The sequence below is a fragment of the Thunnus maccoyii genome, chromosome 21 (genome assembly GCF_910596095.1).
Source record: "Thunnus maccoyii chromosome 21, fThuMac1.1, whole genome shotgun sequence".
In the NCBI taxonomy this organism is placed as follows: domain Eukaryota; kingdom Metazoa; phylum Chordata; class Actinopteri; order Scombriformes; family Scombridae; genus Thunnus; species Thunnus maccoyii.
This window is the reverse complement of record NC_056553.1, coordinates 13,442,047-13,459,562: the sequence shown is the minus strand read 5'-3', so window position 1 is coordinate 13,459,562 and position 17,516 is coordinate 13,442,047. Positions and strand designations below refer to the sequence as shown.

Below are 17,516 nucleotides of genomic sequence, written 5' to 3'. Positions count from 1 at the left end.
CAATTAATCCATCAGTGGATCGGTCTATAAAATGTGTATAAAAGTGCCAAAGTTTAAGATGCAACCTAAAATGTCTTGTTTTGTCCCAACAAACCGTCCACAACCCAAAGCTATTCAGTTTACTATCATAGAAGAATGAAGAAACCAGAAAATATTCACATTTAAGAAGCTGGAAGCAGAGAATTTTAGTATTTTTTTATTAAAAAATGACTCAAAATGATGAATCACTTATCAAAATAGTTGGTGATTAATATTCTGTCGGTCGACTAATCAATTAATCGACTAATCGTTGCAGTTCTAATGTCTATATTACCATAACCAAATACCAGAAAACCATTATTATCAACCTCACTCATCAGCGATGTAAATTTTGTCTGCTGGCACCCCACCACAGCAGTGTGGAGCTGCAGATACAGACGTCGCTGTCCAACTAAAACACATTTAATGTCCGTGTTATGTTTATAAGCAGGCTAAGTCTAAAGAGGTTGGGTGTGTGTGATCATAAGGGGATGGAGCACTCCTGCTGACATTAAGCAGAGAGAGAGAGTCCAGGAATAATCCAGAGGAGAAGAGCTCCCTGCAGACACACAACACAAAAGCTGAGAGAGACGGGAGACTGGGTCAGGCCTTATGGATCAGCCAACAGAGTGGATGCTCTTTGCTGAATCACAGCCCCACTTTGATGTTGTTGTCCAAAAGGTTTTGAAAATGTCTAGAAGGCTGTTAAACAGATTTTTTTTCCCCTGAATCACTATATTCATGTGTATATTTGTAGCTGATTTCTTCTTCTCTCTTTAATTTCTCTTTAAATCATGTTACTCAAAGCCTGTTTCCTCTTTTGATTTCAGATAGCTCTCGTAATATTTTTTCCTTCCCCCTGCTAGGCTCTTAGTCGTTCTTCTATTTCTCTTCATGTACTGTACTCTTGTTCCTTCTCTAACTTAAATTCATGTCATTCAGTGCTTGTTTCTCCTTCTGTTTTCAGATTGCTTATATATAATTTTCTCTTCTTTTTTTTTAAACTTTTCTTTACGACACTCTTCATCCTTCCTCTCGTTTTTTTCTATTTCTCTTAACGATTGTGCCCTGCTACACTCTGCGAGGTCGTCCCTCTGAAAGAGCTGAAGTCATCCCTTTTCATTGCCAAGACATAAACAATGCAACCCCTCCCTCTCTATCTGTATCCCTCCCTCCCTCCCTTTCTCTGTTCTTCTCCTATTCCAGCAAGTGCAGTCTGGGTGTGGTGGTTGTGCTAGGGGATGCTTTAGACACATGGCGGCTGAAAGCAATGCTCCATATTTTATGTCTGTGTCCCTGGTCTTTAAAAAATCTGAAAAAATAGATGTATCATTTGATTTAGGGTTTAGCAGCCAGTCGGAGGCCTGGAGATGCTTTGTCAGCATGAACACATGAGACCGAATAACACAGATTAAGTGAAGAATTTGAAGCACTCAGGCATTATATTAAATTCAGTGTAATAAAGTTTGTTACTCTGCATTTCCCTTTGAGGATCAGGATGCAGGGCAAGGCATTTTTTTTTTTTTTAGGTTTAGCACGTTTAATGTCCTGTTGGAACTGTAGATGAGAAGAGGTTGTTCTGCACAGTGAAACATGCCATTCTTAGCACACACTGTTAGTCATGCCGGGATGTCAAGGCGAGTGGGAGTGTGTCAGGCTGATTTTTTTTTGAACTCTGCTTCTTTTCTAGTGACTCCAGTTGACAGACTGGACCGGGTGATCGCTGTGTTTATCTCACAATCTCTTATCTTTTTTTTTTTTTCTGTATTGTTCCTTCCTAGCCCACCCAGTGGAGACGGCAAATCGGGTTCCAGCACTTTACCGCCAATCAAATCAAAGACCAACTTCATTGAAGCTGACAAGTACTTCTTGCCGTTTGAGCTGGCATGTCAGTCCAAATGTCCCCGCATCGTCATCACCTCACTCGACTGTTTACAGGTCAGTGGCGGGATAAGTCAGACCGCAGAACCCGAAATGTTTGCATGAGTGTTTCTATATGGCAGTCCGCTGTATGGTGTGTGCTTACGCCAACGGTGATCAAGTCATTTGAAGAGACAAGTGAAAGTATAAATAAAGTAAATTCAGTCAGGTCATGTGTGCAGAAATTGTCATAACAATAAAGACTAGCAGGTCATATTCTCAGGCAAGTTGTGTTTTGTATATGTGTGTGTGTGTGTGCCCCGTGTGTTTATCTGCGTGTTTGCATGTGTCTGACTTGTAGAAGCTGATAGCATACGGCCACCTGACGGGCAGTGCCCCGGACAGCACGGCCCCGGGCAAGAAGCTCATCGACAGGATCATCGAGACCATCTGCGCTTGCTTCCAGGGGCCACAGACTGATGAGGGTGTGCAACTACAGATTATTAAGGTGCGCCGCCGTCCTCGTCACCTGCAGCATCACAGTTTGTTTCACTGATTTGTTCACCGATACTTCACCGACCTCTGAATCCTTTTATCGGCTAAACTCGTTTCTCGTATCAATTTGATATCAAAAGTCTAGTCGGTTTTATTGATTTCTTACTATATTAAATGACAACACTGTATGGCAAAAGTTGTTCCTGCTTGACAGTTGTTAGTGTTATTTTAGCTTATGAATCAATGTCATTTGAAAATAATAATGTAGTTAATGTATAATTATGTTATGAATGGGATCATTTACAGGGCGGGTCGTCACTGTGAGATTGTTGTACTGTAATTAGTGGAGATTGTGGTACGTAGTAGCCATCTTGCCCATGTTCCTCACCAAGTATTATAATGTTTGTAGTGTTTATATTTCTAGTATTAGTGACGTTTATTAAGGTCGTTGACCAAAGTTTCCCTTCTGATCTGGCCTGAGACAAGACATATATAAAAATATGCTGATTCTTCCAGGTATAATGTTTTTTTGATGGTTTTGGTTTCACTGTATGGGAATTGCAGTGAGATGGAAGATGTGGAGCCCTCTCAGTTCTAACACAGGCTGTCTAAATGATGGAGTGAAAGTTTTCAAGCCACTATAGTTACTAAAACAAAGTTGTTAATGAAGTTTTTTTCTCTCATTTATTCCTATTTTGCTCACATACTCTCAATCATAGTTAAATCTGTTTTGCTGGTTTTTTATCCTGTAAGCAGTTGACTGATGGTCTTTTTTATGTGGTCTTCTGTGGTGCTGCACCATGAGGGAAAATCCTTAAAGAAACATACCTTTTAAAAATATGCTTACATCTCTCCTATAACTCATTAGATTATTCATGCGTATGGTGTGTCTGTTAATGAGGCTTCACACTTCAAGAGTTATGGAAATATTACCAGGTTTTGAGCAGGAGAAGTACCAGAGGGACCTGCTAGTTCAGGTCAGCGTTTTTTTCAAAACCTGACACTGACATGTAAAATTTCCCAAGCATTGATGGAGTGAAGTGCATGTGGGAAAGTTAGAGACATACTGATATTTGACTAGTAGTGATGTTAAATGTTAAAAGTTTTACCCATGGTCCAGCTGGAAAAACTGGACCACTTTGTCAAATTGTCATGTAATAAAACAGGTATGTTAAGTATTGTAAAATAAGTCATGACAAAATTGTGTAATAAAATGCAAAATCATTCAACTGTGTAAAATGTTGCAGTATAAATTGGACCTGTTCTACATACAGTATTAATCAGCTTACTCTAAGGTTTACTCTTGGTGAAACACCTCCCCTGTCACTCCCTTTCTTTTCCTCTTCCAGGCTCTGTTGACAGCAGTGACCTCCCAGCACATAGAAATCCACGAGGGCACCGTCCTGCAGGCCGTCCGCACGTGTTACAACATCTACCTGGCTAGCAAGAATCTCATCAACCAAACCACAGCCAAGGCCACGCTCACACAGATGCTCAACGTCATCTTTGCACGCATGGAGAATCAAGCAGTATGTCCAACCCTCTTGGAGATATTTAGACACACAAACTCAAAAGTGAAAGAGAGGGCAACTCCTCTCTTGAGCCGCTGGCTGATCAAATTTTGAAAATGGCAAAAAAAAGCAAGATGAAGTATAAAGCTGTTTCTAGGATCAAACGAACTGGGCAATTTTGAGACTCGAAAATCTGTGGCAGTTTTAAAATGCTGCTACGAATTAGCAATATGTAATATATATATACATATATATATGGCATTGAGTCAAATTGGATTGTAATATAATGAAAGATATCATATGCTGTGGAAAAGCTTTCTAAGAGATGGTTTACTCAAGCCATCAATTCCTGATTTAATTAAAGTGTACTGTTTGCTTTGTGTCCAGAGGGACATTTTAGGTGTTGCCTTCAAAACAAAAGCTTGCTCTAATGTCATCTTTTTCTTTTTGAATGACACTTTTTCCCCCCTCCTCACCTGCCTCCCCTCCCTTCCTTTTGGACACATAGCTTACAAATCACAAGCTATCTTGGTCTCTGGCCTCCAGAAAGCGTGACCGCCAGGTAAAGCGTGCAGGACTGCCGTGACTTGCCTGATCAGAGCTCTTAAACTCTTCTCTGTGTTATCTGTGTTTGCGCATTAAGCTTCTCCTCATCCATTCATGCACTCATCAGTTTCCTTCCTTTGCTCCTACACTACACAGGAGCAGGTATGCTGTGTACTTCTTCCACCATATGCTTGCCGTGTGGCTTTTTTGTTGACTTACCTACAAATCATCTCGCTCTCCTGCACCGATTTACATTTTAGTTTGCATTTTAGTTTACATTTACATTCACTCCTGGGCGTGGTAAATGGTTTATATATATCGCAGGTCAGCTATGCCTGTCTAGTTCCTGACAGCTTTTTGTTATGTTTTGTTTCTCCAAAGGCCTAATATAGTTCTTTAAGAACAATGAGACTGGTATTGAGTCAGACACAGACGGAGAAATATAAAGAAGCAGTCAGGGGTAGAGTTAGACAGACAAGGCAGACTTTGAGGCAGAGGCCCATTGTTGTGTTGTCACTGCCTGTATAGTGTTGTGCTGCTGCACAGGGAGATCCACTCTCTGTGTTCGTGTGTAGATGTATCCTCCTGACTGCAGCTCAGCATGGTATGATCACACACACACATTCACTCGCGCGCGCACACACACACACACACACAGGGTTTGTCTCGCTCACCCGCACACAGACTCAGCCTTCACTATCCGACTGAGCTGGCATTTAAATAATGAGCTTAGTTTGTTTGCGCTGCCTCGGCTGTCCCCTCTAGTGGAGGTGCGTTTGTCTGGCCTTGTTACCGTTGCTCATTTTCAATACTAATTGTTTCATTCAGAATGCTGTGTCATTGAATTTAGTTACGTTACATTTGGATGTGACAATAGCATCAGGGTCATTTAATTAAAGGCAAACACCTTCTGATGGCGGTGTGTTTTTTTTAAAAACAAGACAAAATGGGTTTAATAAAGGGAGTTTGTGTAAGAAGTAGATGTGAAATATAATTTTTGGTTTGCCTTGTGAGAGGGGGAAAAAAAAAGACTTTCTGCGAAGAAATGTCATGAAACAGATTGTATAATTATGACTCGTGGCTAGAAAGGGAGATGAGACAGACTACTTAACTGAAACAAATTCACATTGGCCATCAGTCTCTGCGCTTGGCAGATTCATGCTGTTAATTACAGTTATTAATGTGAAATCATGTCTGCTGTAGGGGGGGACGACTCGCCATCTATCACCATTGTTTTGTAAATGTGTCATGCTGTTTATATTTTCATCTTTAACCCATGTCTCTTCAGTTACCGTTGCCCTTTTCTCCTTGAATCACTCAAGTCTGTAATTTGTGTTTTGTTTTTTTTTTAAAAAAAACAACATTTATTTCCAACAAATCTACAAATGCACTTGGATTGAAAATGCACCATGGGCTGTTGTTAATTTAGCTTGGCTGAGAGAATTTCCACTGCTTGTAATTGTTTGCTCTCTTTTGGAAGTTGTATCGGTGTTTGCTATGAGATAGTGAAGTGTGTAACTGTGCATATCAGTACGTTTTTACCTCTGTGGTTGGTGGAGATCAGCAGTAGGAATAGTTCTCCTCCATGAAGCTATGCAATATCTGAAATAACAATATTCACTAACATAACATATTTTTTTAGGCCACAACCGTGTGCAAATGTCTTGTGACCCACTTTTGGCTCGTGACCTACCAAGCTAAAGCATTGCAACACCTTCTAGCGCTCAATATCAGAAGCAATGGTAACACATGTCAGCCATGACACATCAGTCAGGACATGGCTGCATGAAGCATTTTCCACCACAAATACCTTCTGCCACCAGCGGATTGAAATAGGCCCAGTTCACCCGAGCCAGCATGAATTGATTCCACAAAGTTTGTCTCATTGCTGTTTCAGAAGCATGTCCTACTTCTCAGTGAGTGCATATTCATATACATTTCCATAAGAACACACATTTAATGTATGCTGACACAATCTTAAAAACTGTCTTTTGCTCGCTGCTTTGACATCCAGAAGCTTTGTGGCTCTGCTTTGGGCTCAGTGAGCCTTCAGGGAATGTAGACAGGTTGTTCAAACTTGTAATTGCTGTTATGAGATGGTTTATACAGTCTTAACCTGTTTTTTTCTGTGTGTGCATGTGTGTGTGTGTGCCATGCGCCTGTTCTATGAATGCTTTTGCCGTTCTTTGTGTGCATTGTCTGCGTACGTGTTGTTTTGTATGTGCGTGTCCCTTCCCCGAACGCAGTTGCAGGAAGCAAAGCAGCTGGAGAGAGAGCGGCACCGGCAGCACTCCCCGGTCACCCAGCACACCGAGCCGGACTCCCCCCAGCTACAGACTCACATCCACCCGCCGGCCAAGGGTCTGAACCAGGAGGCCAACGGGCCCGTCACCCCTCCGACTCCAAGCATCACCATCCCATCCACCCCGTCGACCCCCTCGACACCGGCGCCGGAGGGCAGCGGCAGGTCTGTGTCTGGGGAGCAGGAGGAGCAGAGGGAGCAGAGGGAGCAGGAGGAGCAGGAGGAGCAGGGAGAGCAGGGGTCCGTCTACGAGAGCCCAGATCCAGAAAACGGTTCTGGCTTCTGTGTGGCAGAGAATGAACAGACTGAGGCAGACCAAGCCACAGCAGCAGCACAGAGTAAGACGGCTTATTCTCTTGTATTTTTGTGTCCTGGTTGTTGTCCTTTTGTATTCTAGCTCTCTTAAATAAACCTACCAGTACCATCATGATTTTGTTTTTAACAATACCACCTTTTAAATAAAAAATCCTGATCGTGAACCCATTGGTTTGCCATTTTAAGTCATATCTCCTGGTGTTATCTTGCCTTCAAAACTGAGAAACATCACATTTCTCACATTTCTCATCACGTTTCTCATCACATTTCTCAGTGCCAAATGCTGTTAAACTGTGACTTCAGATTTATCGGGCTCCACTCACACTTAAGATTTAACCACAGAAATGTTTAAATCACACATTTTAAGCTGTTTTGCATATCTGCTGAGCTTTATGCACATTTGAGGCTGCTTTGTTTGATGATTGAAACATCCTGATTTACACCCTGAATATGCACGATAAAAGCCGCACTCCACATTTTCTGCAATTTCATTAAAGAAAAGAAAGCAGCGAGAGCGAGTGTTTACTGTTGCGAAACATTTGATACCGCATTCAGCACTACAATGGCTCATTCACTGAGAGAACTGTGGGATATGAAGAGCAGGATGAAAAATATTTTGTCAGTGACATCGTAACGTTGCACATTCTGTCCCAGAAAGCTCTTTGCCTATAGCAGAACAATCTGTTCATTGCACTCTGCACCTTTTTAGTTGTGAGCGTATGTCCTCAAACTGTGTGTTTGTTTAGATGCAGCAGCCCAGCAGCATCCAGTGACAGGTGATGAGGAAGAGGAGGAGGAAACCCAAAACTATGAGGAGAAAGCCCAGGAAATTGTCCAGAGTATTCTGCAGGAGGTGGTCAACACTGTTGCAGGAGGTGAAGCATCTTTTCAAAGACAAAGAAAAAAAATATGTGTCCTCAAATTAAAAAGATCTTTATTTATAGGACAGTTTTTAATGCTAATGCTGTAGGAGTCATTAAACCAGTTTCTAAGGAAATAAATGCACAAGCACAAAAGAATGGCTTTTGCAACCCACTGCAGAGTGACTGTCAAATGACTGTATTTGTTATTGTGCTGTTACTGTGTTATTAGGAGCTCGGTGAATAGCAAGTTCACAACTACCTTTCTGCTTTTTGTTCAGTGCAGCTCACCCTTAAATTGCCCACGCTTTGTTTGCTGTTGACATTTTGTACTGTAGAATACAGGTAATTTGAATTTTCACTTACCCACCAAAGTCTCTGTGCAAAATTGCACAAGCTTTTGTGAGTCGGAGAATCACACAAATTTTGTGATCAAAACGATTTTGCGATCCTCCCATTATTTGCACGATGTTGGAAAACGAGCAACGTGCACTTTTTATACAAGCTGTACTTCAGATCACGTGCAAACTGTGCTTCCAGCCTGGTGCTTGGTTTTATAAATAGGAAGCAAATCTCTTGGTACAAAGTTAGTCTGGAAGAAGGCGCAAAAGTAAATCTGGCTGTCGATAAATAAATAACAGCTTAAGTTCCTAAAATTTTAGGTCAGGTCAAGTTCCCTGAAGTTCCCTTAGATGTTGACAAAAAAAGGGCAAAGCACTCTTTCTTTGTGTGCCAAGGTTGTACAAAAGCTGCTGTTTATTAACACACAAAAGAATAGTGCTTTGGCTTCCTTTTTCAAATACACTTTTACCCTTGAGCAGCAATTTGACAAACGGAGCTTTAATGGTCGGGAGGAACACTGAGCGGAAATGCACTCTGGTATCCTCCCTGAACCTGAAAGTTCCCTTAGACACTGTTGAACATGCTGCTTCTGTACAATGTGCCACTGACTGTCATTTTATGTTTTTGTATTTGACCAGAACAACATGTCAAACTGAAAAGATCTGACAGTTAGATGTTGCTTCGCTGCTCATAAAACCTGCAGTTCTGGTCCAGCATGTTTGAGGTTGTTTAAGCATCTGCATGTTGAGACTAGAGATAAGTGTTTCACCCCCGTCAATCCATTTCATCCCTGCTCCATCGTCATCACAGGGCACTGCCTGGACCCTGCGAACCTCTGCTCGGACACCAAGGAGTCCGGTGGCGAGAGCGAGCCGGCGGAGTCAGAGCCAGCTGAAGCAGTGACAGAGGGGACCCAGTGCTCCCTGGAGGACGAGGGCACCCTGGGTAGTGACAGTGAGCACGTCCATGCCAACGGCATCCCCGGCACTCCTATCTCTGCTAGCTTCACCCCTTCGCTGCCTGATGACAGACTGTCTGTCTCGTCCAATGACACTCAGGTGAAGGACAAACCTATTATAAAAGATTTATAGCGCGTTACATTTTTGTTAAAACATTAAGACAGATTATAATCTGAGAGACAACAGAAATTACACAACAAATCATTTAAACTTGGAATGTTAGCCTTTATTTTTATTTGTTTCATATTTTAGTGTTATGATTGCGAGCTGACTTCAAAAATATGTAATTTCCTGTATGTGATGTAACATTTTGGCCTTGCTGAATAGCTGTGCTGGCTGAGAGTCAGAGGGAAATGAACCACTTGATTTAATCAAAAGAAAATAATGAAAGAGATTGTCAACACTTGCACTGCGAGGACTCCTAAAGCCGGTCTCTTTAATTAAGGTGAATGTATTCCCTGGAAGGTCTTAGATAATCACCCTTCTTTCCAGCTGTATATGAACCCTGCAATTATGTTTGATTGCACTCCTCTGTGTTCAAGGTTAAATAAATCTTATAGATCTGGAGGCTTTTTTCACACACTGTTTATGTCATTAGTAGGTGGGAGGATATAAGATTCAGTTTGTCACTGCTGTGCTCCTTGCTTTTGTTTCACTGTAGGAATCAGGAGCAGCACCGGGCCAGCCACCTGGTGCTAAATTCTCCCACATCCTCCAGAAAGATGCCTTCCTTGTCTTTCGCTCACTCTGCAAGCTGTCAATGAAGCCACTGTCAGACGGACCCCCTGATCCCAAGTAAGAATGAATTCCATGTAGTGTGCAGTGTGTGTTTTGTTTAGGATTTTAGCTGATTTTGAAAGCTTGGTCTCCTAAAAATTCATGAACTGTTTTAAAATATGTATTAGAATAAGTTGTTGGTCCTTTGTCTTTTGGATATTTTCCTGCTTTGGTTCCTCATTGCATCAATATTTGTGCTTCTATTGGTTATTTGTTTATGTGTTGCACTTGCCTCTCTGAGCAGTAAACAACTCAGAAAATCTAGTGGTTTGATAAATGGCTGATGAATTCTGAGGGTAGCAATTTGCTCTACAGTTGGTCGAGCCAACGTGAAAAGTCCCCTCTATTAGTGATTACTCTGTGTTAGTGTGGTGAGTGTGTTGAGTGTAAGAATAGATATGAATCATGGTTTAAAATGAGGATTGCTCTGCTGATAACTGCAGTGTTTTGATAAATGGTTATGAAGGAGACAATGAGGCATCGCTCAGCATTTTCTGAATCACTTCCTGGTTTCTTAAAGCACATAGTCCCCTTTTAAATGTTTCACCTTTTTTATAGCACCAGTGAGGGGAAAAGATCATCTGATTTGTCACGATTCATATGATTTTTTAATCATGCTCTGGTTTGATAAAATAGAGGCATCTGATTGGCTAGTCCTGATAGCAGCAGCTTTTGTGAAACAGGATTGCCTGCATCTGGTTTCTTAGATATTTGCATGTTTACTTTGTTATTGATCTAATTTTTTTTTATGTCAGTAAATGCAAAAGGTAAGCTCAGTTGAAAAGCTTTTGAAATGAATCTTGTGGAGATGCAAAAGAGGCGTGTGTATGTGTGTGTGTGTGTGTGTGTGTCTGATGAAGGCCATGTCAATTACCTCAGCACTGATGTGCCATGTCAGTGCCAGACAGAAACCTTTTACCCTTCTAACGCGGCTGTTCTGCTTGATGTTTCATTCTCTGTCGCACACAAACAACACAGCACACAGACCAAAGAGCTGCATTATTATTATCTCAACTATCAGCAACTACTTTGTATCTTCATGTGGGATCAGAAGGTTAATATCTGGGGCCATTACTATGAAGCAGATTCAACATACCCAGGATATTTTTTCATAAGCTGACCTAATGAACCAAGAACCTAACATTGGCCGTCCAGATAACCAGTACGACGAAGCTGATTATCAACCAGCTCAGTCAACTCGGGGTTTTCCAGCTATGAGCGCGTTCATTTGAAAGATTGTTGTTAATCACAAGCTACATCATCAGAAACATATACTTCATATGATATGAGATGAAACAGTGATATCAAGTACCTGCGGAAAACTTATCTTTTAAGAACAGCAGCAAGTCATATTCAACGAAGTGAAATGTAAACAAGAAAAAGTAGAAATTATTTCTACATATTAAAAGTAGGCTAAGGCTTAAAATACATGAAGGAATTATTATATATGACTTAACTATAGAGTGTTTCTGCTGCAGAAGCAAAGAATGGAAAAGCAGTTAATGACTGATGAGGTCTATCCCATCCAAATGTTGCATTTATAATCATGGGAGCCAATTAACAGTCTGTGGATTATTTTTCTAATAAAAGACAATCTGGCATTTTTATTTCCAGTTATCATCACACAGTTGTTTCATGTTATTCTGAGCTGCAGTGATGGAATCAGAGTGTAAAATCATCCACACTGTCAGCTTTCACTCCGGGGATAAAATAAACTTTATACCATTAAAATGCAGCTAAAATCATCATTCAGTGTTTAGTGTCGTAAACAATCTTTCCACTCTGTTTTTAAACCAGACTGGAAATAGAAAGCCTCGAACAATGAAATGTTTCCACTGACATATAAAAAAAAAAAATCCTCTTTTTTACTTGTCACTTCATTGTAATCTCAGGACTTTTGTCCATGTCGGGATCCTGTAGGAATGATGACTGTTTTTCTCCCAGTGATCTGATTGGTCAGTGGTCGGAGTGTTGACAGGTTATGACCCGATCCTCTGAAGTTAACCTGCTCCAGAGCAGGTTAGCTGTTCAGCATAAGTTACCATGGTGATGTACCCTGGTAAGAAGTGACCCACTGCTGTAACCCTGAAAACCCAGAGTTAAACCTGAAATGACCTCATTAACCCCAAATCCTGCTTGGTAGTACAGGCCTCTGGTCTCAAGAGGGCTTATTATGTGCCTGTTATGCTTATACTTTGTAGTACAAAATAGTACAAAATATAGGAAAATGTCTTCTGTTGTTGAATGGATTTTTACATTCAGAGTGGATAGCAATCAAATCCAAACAAGTATAAAAGTTGTATATGTGTTAAATATGGGTTCATCTTCTTCACCATGGCTACATCTCTCTTTGTAGTCTCTGTTTAGTAAAGTTATTGTAGTTCAAAAATACTTTCTGGACTTCCATGTTATCACTAGAACAACTGGGCTTAATTAACACATGTCGGTCTCTCACTGTCAACCAGTTTACTCGAACACACACAACCAACTGCAACCTTTCTGGTCCCCCGCAGTATGGGTAATGTAGTCTTTTATACGACACGTAGGATTTATACTCATCTGTGCATTCTGTGACCAATTCTTATTTTAGAAATGAAAATTTACTACATATTTAACTTAAGCAAACAATTTACATATATATATTACCAATTCCTTTCACTTGAAAATGTTTCACAGTAAATATTTTCCTTAAAATTGAAGTGAGGTTTTGGTCACAGTTTCCCTTTTGTTTTTCTTGCACTATGCACAGTTAACTATGAGAAGCACGTCAGCTTTGACAGAAGTCTCATCTCGTACTGATCATATTGCTGGAACTCGAGTGATGAAGTGTCAGATTTTTCTAATCCTATGTCAAAAAAATAAAAAATAAAAGTCCATATTTTTTGGCAGTTGAAGAAGTGGAGACATTTTTTTTTATTGTGCCAAATAAATCCGTCTTTGTCTGCTCGCCAGAGATGGAAGACATTGGAGAGAAGCAGCCAATCTCAGCATATTAAGTAGCTGAAAGTGTGTTTTTTGAGCTCCAGTTTTCCTGTCCTGCTGCTGCAGAAAAAAAAAAAATTTAGACAAGCTGAGGCTCTACACGCAGAGGAGCTTTGATTTAGTTGGCCTCGCAGCTCTTTGATGGCTGTTGAAGATTTTTAACTCTCTGGTGGAGCGATACAGTAAGATGTGGTCTCAGTGTGCATCACACTGCTGTTTCTCTGAGGTGTTATTAAGATAATTGGTAATTAGTTTTAGTGAATCTTCTTTCATTTTATTGTTTTATTGTGTTTTGTTATTCCATGTCTAAAATCTTAATAATAATTAATTTATCTTTATCCTGCAGCCAGCTTCATTCTCAAATGGTTAGGGTACAATATTCAGGATAAGAGCTAAATATGTGAATATGGACTTTATGCACTAATATACATTCACACAGTCAGTCTGCCTTCTCTTACTGCATGTTAATTTCATCAATATATAATCATCTCCTTTCCTATTAAAATATTTAAACTGACTTCATCATAATATTCCTCTGAATTTCTCAGCTGTCACATTCTGGGGGGGTAGATGTCAACATGCTATGATATTTCTTATGCTAGCGAAATCATTTCACCCTCACTTCCTCAAATTAATTAAGAATTTTCCCTGAAAAAAAAAAACAGTTCCTCAACTTTGCGTCCCTCCCTCAGGTCCCATGAGCTGCGATCGAAGGTCTTGTCCCTCCAGTTGCTGCTGTCCATCCTGCAGAACGCCGGGCCCATCTTCAAGACCAACGAGATGTTCATCAACGCCATCAAGCAGTACCTGTGCGTGGCCCTGTCCAAGAACGGTGTCTCATCTGTGCCTGAGGTCTTCGAACTCTCTCTCTCCATTTTCCTCACGCTGCTCTCCCACTTCAAGACGCACCTCAAGATGCAAATTGAGGTAAGAGATTTGCAAAGACACCTTGTGGTTATCACGTGGAGAGCGCGCTTCATTCTTCAGCAGAGTGCTCTCCACGTCATGTTTTGTGTCACTCTATTTTGATTCAAATATGCAGGGAAAACCTGATGAACTAGTTGGCTAAGTGCAGCAGCTATGTTTATACATCCACCCACCACTTCTTGATGAAAAGCAACAATCACACCTTCTCTGGCTGCTGACAGTCTTTCTGGGAAACAGGAAATTATGACTAAATAGAGGTTGAGTGAAAGATTCCTTTAAACATTATTTTCTACCAATGTGCTCATCACTTCACAGGTTAAAAGTTTATCCTCACCTGCTTTAACCTGGTTAAATAAAACGCACACGGATGTTCTGTTCTTTTCAGAGTCTGAATTCTCTCTGTTTGTCAGTCTTTCCCTGTTGAACTGCATCACATATCCCGCTATTGACAGTCTGACACTATTTCTCAATGCAGCAGGCAGCTAACACCGATGATGTATGGGAGATGTGGATTCTCACAGAGCGCTGTAAAATTCTCCCACCTTGGTGCAATCAAGTCGTACTCTCGTCTGCTTTCTGTTGCCCCCGGTTTATTCTGTCTGAGCTGGTTCAAAGTTTATATTAAATGCGTGACCCTCACCTGCTTTATTTGATGTGTCCACTGAAGGAAAGTCATGTGGGCACATGTGTTGTGTCTTTGGCTCTCGATGTGTTGTTCACACTGTCACGTGGACTCTGTCTGCAGGTGTTCTTCAAGGAGATTTTCCTGTACATTCTTGAAACGTCCACAAGCTCCTACGACCACAAGTGGATGGTCATACAAACCCTCACTAGAATATGTGCAGGTGTGTATCTGTGTTTTCATTTCTGGCCCTTTTTACATTGATTCTTTATGTGTAATCAAATAGTATTGGTACATGGACACTTAGGCAGCAAATAGAGGCTCAAAAGAAGAGCTTCTGGTGCATCTAGACCCAAGATTTTATTAAAATCGTTTTTAAAAGGGCTTTTGCCATTTACTATGTGTCTTACAATCATATTTCTGTTTTCTTAACTGTTTTTTATAGCATATTTTTAGAGCCAAATGTATGTAATCACATCAGACACACTCTGTACACTCTAGACACACTCTGTACTTGTGTCATCAATTTTCACTGACGGACTCTTTGTGTCTCATCTGTCTCTCCCAGATGCCCAGAGTGTGGTGGACATCTACGTGAACTACGATTGTGACTTGAATGCTGCTAATATATTTGAGCGGTTGGTCAACGACCTCTCGAAAATCGCGCAAGGTCGCGGCGGCCACGAGCTCGGCACAACACCCCTACAAGTGATTATTTTTCCTCTTATTTTCTGCAATTTGGATTCCAATGGTACAATACAACGCAATTTCTCTGTGGCATTGGGATAACATTTTTTTTTGTAACCCTTTCCAGGAGCTGACCCTGAGAAAGAAAGGCCTTGAATGTCTAGTGTCCATCCTGAAATGTATGGTGGAGTGGAGTAAGGACCAATATGTCAACCCCAACTCCCAGACCAGCCTCGGTAAGAAATAGAAAATGAAATGTAATTTATCACGATTATCTGGCAGCTGTCATACCTGCACTGAATGCAAGAGACAAGGAAATGACCTTTCTGTTCATCATTATTCTGCACACTGACCAAATATGTAGTCTTTCGACACAAAAGTGGCAAAATTCATGTTTGTCTTTTTGTCCAGGTCAGTATAAAAAAGATTAACCACAGAAAACAATCTAATTCCATTGAACCACTAGTCCCATTACTTTGACTGAAAACTAAATTAAAGTCCAAGGAGAAGTCTTTAGTCATTCTTGGAGAAGGTTTGATTGATTGTATATAGTGATGCATTTAACTGTAATCCATAATAACATCAAGATGTTATCCTCCTGTGCAACTGGTCTTTATCAGAAGCTGTTTAAATTTACGTTCAGAGCTTAAACACAGATGGTACCTGCTGGAATTGTTTGTCTGCTTGCAATTTTACACTTTGTTAGTTTTGCTCATAAAATTCTAGGTTGTTATTTCTCAACAGTCTGTGGAGAATTGAAGCCGCATTGTGGAAAGAGCGTGTCATAGATGAGACTGCCAAAGGTATAACTAGTCTTTCCCGTGATCAGCCCAGTTTTGGCAGCAGTTCATCATCGAGGTTAACTGGGGTTAGTGGTGAAGCTCACATCCATTTATCCAGCTGCAATCAGTTGTAGGATTGACAGTTGGCATCCATCAGGGAAGCTACCGCTCCGAGAAGGAAAGTGAGCAGCTCATCTCCAGCTAGAGGAGGAGGCAGTGAGATAATGCCCAGAGGCCAGTACAGACAGGCTCATCCAGGAGGTTTAGTCTAAAACAGAGCGATTCCTTAGGCAGAGCCAGTGATGAAAGACCCGTCTACGACATACAGAGCATCACCCGTGTGTGACACTGGCCCCTGGGTCTTCTGCACACCAGAGGGTTTCTGTTGTTTGCCAAAGGAAGAGCTCAGAAACTTTGTGGAAGGGGCTGGAAAGATATTCCATAAGCCCGTAGTACCATCCACAGGCAACCCTCTGGCTAAGCTGTCAAGGCTAACCAGCTGAGGCAGTTGTGTTCACTCGCAGGAACGTTATCTCGCCAAAACCTGACAACTCATTAGTAATCTAGCAGGGAGCTCATAGGTCAGTATATGAATTTTGAATTTTAAATTTGCTGCTGGTGGTAGTGGAGGATTTCAGACTGTTTTCTCTCTCTTATAATGTGAAGTGCATTATGAAAACATTGACTTAGTTTCATGCATTACATCATTACAGTCCAACATATCAACTCCACATTTTAATTGTGACTTGCCGTGTCATTTTCTCCCCTTTTTTGGATGACTTCAAAGCAAGAGCAGGTAACAGTAGAACAGAACAGAGTGTTTGCTAGACTGTTGCTGTGGGATTCGTTCGTTTTTTAAGCCTGTTGCGTCATGGATGTAGTTTTACATGATTTTGTACTAGTCTTGCATTAGATAACCTGTGTGATGTTTAAAGCATTTCCAGTTACCCACTTACACCCCATAGATTGTAACCATAAATATGTTTGAATTGAACTAACGGTAGAAACACTTGTTGTGAACTAAACATGTAAAAATGGTGTTTGTTAATCGTCTAGAAATATTATGAAATGAATGTCCCCTTCCTCTGTGTGTGTTCCTCCACCTTCTCTCTACTCTGTAAGCTTAAGAATAGAAGGCATACTGCCAGCTCACATTACTGTGACACTGTCCTAAATGTTTTAAAGAGTTTCCGATGGGTAATCAGACGCCTGGCCGTAGCACAGGGTTACAGCTGCAGCAGATCCCTCAGCTTGTCTCTGCAGGCTTAAGAAACCACCTCTCTCGGCCTCTAAGTCTTGGCTGCTTCTACTTTTACTGCCTGGAGCTTTTTAGATAACCCACCTTTTTATAATACCCTCTCCCCCTACCCGGCCTTGCACCTGCTCTATGTGGAAAAAATGTCTGTTTGCCAGAGTTCGTTAGGCTGTGATTGTGCGTGCATGTGAGCAACACCAGTGTGCGTACCCTCCCTGCCAACAACAATCATTAAGAAGGCCTCAGGGTCATTTTGTTCTCTGTGCTGCAGTTTCC

The 17,516-nt window shown here is 41.1% G+C and overlaps 1 protein-coding gene across 2 annotated transcripts in view; it reads left to right on the top strand.

Annotated features, from left to right (window-relative positions):
• Positions 1–17,516, top strand: part of arfgef1 (ADP-ribosylation factor guanine nucleotide-exchange factor 1 (brefeldin A-inhibited)) — a 51,133-nt gene that overhangs the window by 19,117 nt on the left and 14,500 nt on the right. For both annotated transcript variants that reach the window (XM_042398717.1, XM_042398716.1), the window contains 11 exons: positions 1,800–1,956; positions 2,240–2,386; positions 3,723–3,902; positions 6,677–7,070; positions 7,794–7,922; positions 9,060–9,307; positions 9,870–10,003; positions 13,660–13,894; positions 14,640–14,739; positions 15,085–15,224; positions 15,331–15,439. In XM_042398717.1, the coding sequence (XP_042254651.1) occupies positions 1,800–1,956; positions 2,240–2,386; positions 3,723–3,902; positions 6,677–7,070; positions 7,794–7,922; positions 9,060–9,307; positions 9,870–10,003; positions 13,660–13,894; positions 14,640–14,739; positions 15,085–15,224; positions 15,331–15,439 (1,973 nt within the window). The remainder of the gene's footprint in view (positions 1–1,799; positions 1,957–2,239; positions 2,387–3,722; positions 3,903–6,676; positions 7,071–7,793; positions 7,923–9,059; positions 9,308–9,869; positions 10,004–13,659; positions 13,895–14,639; positions 14,740–15,084; positions 15,225–15,330; positions 15,440–17,516) is intronic.